A 6815-nucleotide genomic window follows, 5' to 3' on the forward strand; every position below is an offset into this window, starting at 1 on the left:
TATATATGTATGTACATACATACATATATAGTTTGGGGGGAAAAAGAGATCCATTATTTTTTTTCACAAATAGTTTAAAACTGTTTTATGGTCGATGTTTAGCTCCTGGGCTATGCTACGACTACTAACATGCCGGTCGCCTTTAAGAAAATTGTAAAATGTACCGGATTTTCTCTTTTTGAATTCCATGGGTAACACCGTGTAATTCATAACTGAATGGTCCAACAACAAAAACAGCAAAGAAATTGCTTTAGTGTGAAATGTCACCTTGACAACGAGTACAAACTTTAAATTGTTTGATCGATACTTTACGAGATATCGATCACTACAGCCATCCACCGAGAAAATAATGGATCTCTTTTTCTTCAATTAAATTGTTTATATCAATTGCACAATGCAAGGTTTTCAAAAAAAAAAAAGTATGTTAAACTAATACTCTGTAGTAAACTAATTGTTTTTTATCATTGCTGCACATCATCTTGGCATTGGGGCAATTAAATTATCCATGATTTTCATCGGAATTTATTACCAGGCATCTTGAAGAGATAATCGCCATTTCTAGCGCTAATCTTATCTATCCACCTATTAACGCTCCGAAAAGCACTCAACGGGGTTGAGGTCCGAATACTGCTGTAGCCATTCCACTTCATTGACATTTTTGCCGCTAAAGCATGACTTAACAAATTTATTCGTGAGCTTTGGGTATTATTCTCTTGACAGACTCAGTAAAAAGGTATTTCCCACTCCGCATATGGTAATATGACAGTCTCTTAAAAAAGTCTGCACTGATCTTGGTCCATAATTCCATTCATTTTATGTCATGGCCCAACTCCGCTTCCTGAAAAGCAGTCCCAGGTCACATCTATTACTTCCAACGATTCTTACAGTTTTCTTACAATAACGAGAATCATATCATTTTCCATTTGCTAACTGACTAGTCCAGATGCAATTGATCCAATTTTATACTCTGTAATTTGTTTTTTACAGATATTATAGGTTTTTGTTCTGGATGGCAACCTCATAATGAAGCTTTTAGCACGCGTTTACGGGCAATTCTCGTTGATGTTTGCAAATTTAAATCTTTAATGATTTGGGACGAAGCAATTTTAGAATTTTCTTTTTTTCCTGTCTCGCTATCAAGACGCCAGTCCTTTGAATTCTTTTGCGTTGGGAAAAATTTGAAAATCAGAAATGATATTTTCTTTTTTCTTGCCACTACATATTTAATAAACCGCAGTGTTGTGCTTAAATAAACGCCACAAAAAATTACGATATTGCTACTGTAACGCGAACCTGACTGTCATAATAAAACAAGTTTTAGTGATAACACAATATGCTCATACACTTTTAAAAAAATTAAGCCAAAATGAGCGCAAATTCCTCAAGTACTTATACATATATATTTGTATAATTTCCTCATAAAAACACTGTAAACATACATATGTATTAGCTTTTTACTTTACAAAATTACATTTAGTAAAATTTATCTATTAAGCAAGCAGCAACCATTTTTAACTTTATGCTTTTGTATGCAAAATATTAGACATTTGTTCTGTGCACGTGTAAATGCAGACATTTCCATTAACTATTGTAATTTTGGGGAATGGTTTCTTAAATAAACTTTACAACTCAAAACGAACGAAATCGAACGTAAAAAATCTTTCTTTTTACAGTTTACTGCTTAAAGAAGTATCTGTATAAAACTGTAGCCACTAATCCAAGTACCAATGGTAGCAACCATGATCGCATAGACGAATCCTCTGTTTTTTGTTCGGAATTCCATGCAGGTTCGGATTTTTTAGGCACATTCGTACGTTCGGCTTCAACGAGTTCACCAATTTTGTATTTCTTCATCATTTCCCGCGCATCAGAGCTATGACCGACATCTTCGAAATTCTCTGTAGCTTCCTTGCCGCCTTGATCGATTAAAACTTCTTCGCCACCGGGATGCTGAAATTTAAATATAAAAACAATGACGTTAGCAAGCGTCCAACTGAGTATGGTGTAGTTTAGATTTTCAAGATTAAACGTGTTTTGCATTCTAAAAAATAATGTTTTATTCAGCAAAACGCACAAATCCCGGAGCGAAAACGCAGGAATATTGTAACGAAGCCTTATGCTGAATATTTTAAATATTTCAATTTTAACAAGCCCATATGTATATTGTATATGTATCCACATATTTTTTATAATATGTGTATGGGGATTATGGAGCTTACTAGCGGTGTGAAGTTATGAGCTGGATTTTTGAGATTTGTATGTAATGTGCTATTGTTGCCGATCCTTACTTTTCATCGTTTACTTGAACTTTGTCAAATAATTTACATTTTTACAATACCTAATCACCACTTGTACCATTGAATGCTCTCTATATACATAAATATGTGCATATGTATGAACAGAGTGCTTGCGTATTTGCATTTCAAGTGGATGTGCGAAATAAAAAACATGTTTGCTTATACACACATCTATACTAAAATTGTCGTCGATTAAAATCAAATTTGATCATAAAACAAGCGGTTTTCTTACTTCGCCCTACAAAGTACTGAGCTCAAAAAAAATTGTGTAATATTCTCGTTTGATGAAGAAAATAAATATAATATAATTAATTGATTTGGCGTACTTGAAATACAATTAAGTTAACAATGAAACGTCGTTTCTCTTTAATTGTATAATAACACATAATAACGCTAAAAAATTAAAAAAAATTGTTATCAATAATCAGACTTCAATGATTTCATTTAAGTAGTATGTTTTTTCTTTAAATATCAATTAATATAAAAACGTAAAAGTTATTTTAAGAGTTGTAGTCCTTCTAAATATTTTATTTTCTTAAGTTTTTTTAAGCTAAATGGACCTAATTTCATATTAACATTTCATCATTTTGTTTACAGTCTATAGAGTAAAAGCAATACTTGATAAAAATCAGCAGCCTTGTTTACTCAACATTATACAACAGGTGATGACACTACGAAAATGTGGCGCAAAGTTTGATAAGCTTTTACTTATATAACTCTTATATTTTGCATTGATATGAACCTTAAGATGAATAGATTGCTTGATATATTTATATACTTAAGTTTATCGAGTTAGTTGTAGTTATTGTGGTAGCGAATTGGTCAGTCGTGCAAAAAGCTTGGCAAAATTATGAAATTGGGAAAAAGAAGACAGTGGATAGAGACAAAGTATTGCGTTTGACATATTGACCCAGTAAACTACAGTCAGTCAACAATGTTGCACAAAATGTAGTTGTTTCATAAACTAAACGCATATGCATAATTCGAAATGTAAATGTAGATTTGATTAACTTCAACCTATAGGTTTATATTCGAATTTGCAAATCATTGCCTACTGATCAATACTTACAGCATCTAATAATAAATTAGTAGACTAAAGTTGTATAGAGTGACGTGGAAATTACTTTAATATGAGATAAAAAAAATCTCCAACAAATGGTAAATAATAACGGAACAAATGATTTAATTAGTTGTTTATGCACTGAACGTTAACGTTCTACATCTACATTTATTTAGATGTTTTTCAATATAAAATCATTTATCATTAAATACCTTGCGCGAGTGAAGGGAGCAAAGTACAATCGTAGTTAATCTAAACCATTTACGCATATTGACAATGCGCCAGGTTGCTTAGGAGTAAGGCAAGCGGTGATAATGATATATTAACTAGTTAACTTTAGCCCAGTCATGCTTACAATATATATATATACCTTTATCGCGCAATATGATAACAAACATATAGCAAAGTTATTATTTAAACATATTAAAAGTTAAAATCCTTATGTTTAGCAAACAATTTCCAAAGAGGAGATCGACAATTTGGTTTGCCTTTTTTATTGACGCAAATACCTACACAACTTTGTTGAAACTTATTCACCCGATGATCTAAACTTTTGCCACTTTTTATTTTTTTGTTTTCAATTTAATTGTGCGAACCTACCTCATTTAAAAAAGGAGATACATCGTACACGTTATTGTGGATGATTAGCCAGGAGTCTTTGTTAGTGTTGTGTTCTGCGATTTCCTTGCGTGTGTACAACTTAACTTCTCCTTCGGCAGCCATTTTAGTTTGTATATTTAATTATTTAATTTAAGCTTTATAAAATTATACTGGTATGTACGAATTACACTTTCGAACGATTCAACAATTGAAAATGAAATAATAAGAATCACCACACAGCGGTTTGAGGTTGCTTCGAAAACCGAAACTCGAAATGACGTCGCTGAACTTCAATTGTTATCTACGAAATTCGAAGATATATCCGAACACGGTTGCATTCGTCCCACAGGGTGTTCAAGTAAATAACTCTTTTAATCAAAGATTTGTGCAATCCCATAAATATGTACGTTTAATTAATGCTGGTATAAGTACGTTCACATATGCAGTAATTAGCAATAAATCCACAATTTTAATCTACCCGTTCACATAAGGCAGATTACCTCCAAAATTGACATGTAGCTGTCGTTACTCTTTTGAATAGTTTTTCTTCATAGAAATTGATTTGGTGGGATATTTTAGAAATTTATAATTTAAATGTGCAATTGGCTACTAATAATAAACAGTTGGAGGAAATTCGTAAACGACTAAGATTTCAAAAAATTATGGCAGCAATTTTGATATTACATTTTATAACAAGTTATAAGAGGACGTTTTTTTCTTTCTGCTTTATCAGACTACCCAGTAATTTGAGGAGAAAATGGAAAAAACTGAATTTCGTGTGCTTATTAAGCCGATTCACCCTTAGAAACCCACTGTTTCGACTGTTGTTTGGTCTCTGGTGTGTTCGTCCATGTTTCGTCCACGGTAACAAAACGGCGTAAAAACTCCTCCATACTGCGATTAAACAACGCCAAACCTTCCTGTGAAGTTGTTACACGATTGCGTATGTGGTCGACTGTGAATTACTGGGTAGTCTGATAAAGAGGTCAGAAATTCAAAAACTCACGGACTTATTGATCCGCCCTCGTATTAAGCCATGTATAGTTCATAATACCTAACAAAAATGTTATTCAAATAATGTCTACAAACCTGTTTTCTTCGCCGGCACCCATTTTATTTAGTTTTCACTTTGACGTTTCCATTTACCTTCGTAAAAATAATTATCTATAACACAGAAAACACATAGTTGTATGTAAAAAAGTATGGTAATAATCTAGGATTATTTAGTAATCACGGATTTCGGAAGAAAAATTTAATTACGGATTGGGAGTTAAGCACAAAAAAGTAGATAAACTACTTATATGTGAACGCATTATTACTGAAGCGGTTTAGTACATATGGTGAAAAGGTGTTTAGAAATGTGGCCGAGATCAGACCGTTAATTGCCCAGCTAGAATGGGCTATATATAAATATGAAAAATTTTCCATTATATTATACTGGCCAAATGAAGAAACCTAAGAGATAACTTCATACACGTATGAGCTTTTGTCTCTCTCTATCATATGAGCTTCTAGTATTTATGTATGCTATAGCTTAACGTAGGTTCGAATCTCCGTGAAACACCAAAATGAAGAGAAGGTGTTTGCTAATAGCAGTCGCCCCTCGGCAGGCAATGGCAAACCTCTGAGTGTATTTCTGCCATAAAAAATCTTCTCACAAAAAAATATTTGCCGGTCAAAGTCGCCTTGAAACTGTAGATCCCTCCCATTTGTGAAACAACATCAAGACGCACCTCACAAATAGGAGGAGGAACTCGGCCAAACACCCAAAAAGGGGTGTGTTCTCCCTCGAACACGTTATAGGTAAAGGATAAGCGATTAAATAAAGAATAGTCTAAGGGATGATATAAGCAATTATGTAAGGGATAAATAGTGATTTTATTTATTTATTATTTATTTTTCACTAAAAACAATACATACATTCTTTAGATTAGTTTTAATTCTAGGGTTCTTATAATGAGTAAGTATTTTTCCATGTACAGTGTTGGTCATATGATATTGAACAAAATTTCGATGAAATTTTTGTAACACTTTCATTTTTACTTATTTACTGTATTTACTTTTTCACAAAAATATTTCGTTCAGCAACATAAACTATATGAATGAACGGTTCAAACTTCGTGCAAAATTCTCAATTTTTTTTTTTGTGTAGCAAGGATTTTTTTAAATTAAGTCTAGGTTACTTATAATATTATAAAACTTTTGCATGCACAAATTTTATTGTATTTTAAATGTCAATATCTTAATATTATTTTTATATACAGATTTATAATATTTACAATTGAAATTATTTGCATCGTACATTTTTTTTGTTTTAATTTATTTTGGCTGAAACGATTGTGGCAAAGCTGAACACCTTTTCAGCGCCTTTTCAAAATTTAAATTGTGCGACCTTCAGTCGGAAAAGAAAAATAGGCAATTGAATTTTTATATTAAAGCTATTAATAATTAAAGCATTTTGTATCGTCTAAAATATGATTTATGAGTCATAGTTAAATAATATGCCGAGTTCGTTAGTCAGTACCTTTTTGAAAACCTCGTCGTTGGTTCCTTTCAATTGACCCAAGTATGCTTTCAATAAAAATGTGAATAGAACAAATTAAATTTTAACTTTGTAATGGTTTTCTATATCACCAGGAAGATATTGTTGATTTTTTTCATATATCATCAACACAATCTTAGTTTTTTCGTAATTCACCTCTAAATTTCACCATTTGTTATAAATACTTCTGTAATTGGATTTCACCATTATTTCTTTTGCACGAGAGGTTGGGAAAAATTTTAGAGTTTTTGTTTTCGAAATAATTTGTCAGTACTATCTGTCAGCTATACTAGTTTTCTGTTCATATACTTTTGCC

General features: G+C 31.9%; 1 protein-coding gene across 1 annotated transcript; it reads right to left on the bottom strand.

Annotated features, from left to right (window-relative positions):
• Window positions 1–1377: 1377 nt before the first annotated feature.
• Window positions 1378–4213, bottom strand: LOC128868063 (cytochrome b5). The gene is made up of 2 exons (XM_054109793.1): window positions 3958–4213; window positions 1378–1950 (listed from the first exon to the last, which is right to left on the bottom strand). The coding sequence occupies exons 1-2, from the start codon at window positions 4078–4080 to the stop codon at window positions 1675–1677; spliced, it is 399 nt and encodes a 132-aa protein (XP_053965768.1). The 5' UTR covers window positions 4081–4213; the 3' UTR covers window positions 1378–1674.
• Between the last annotated feature and the right edge of the window lie 2602 nt (window positions 4214–6815).

Source organism: Anastrepha ludens, chromosome 6, assembly GCF_028408465.1.
Source record: "Anastrepha ludens isolate Willacy chromosome 6, idAnaLude1.1, whole genome shotgun sequence".
NCBI classification, from domain to species: Eukaryota; Metazoa; Arthropoda; class Insecta; order Diptera; family Tephritidae; genus Anastrepha; species Anastrepha ludens.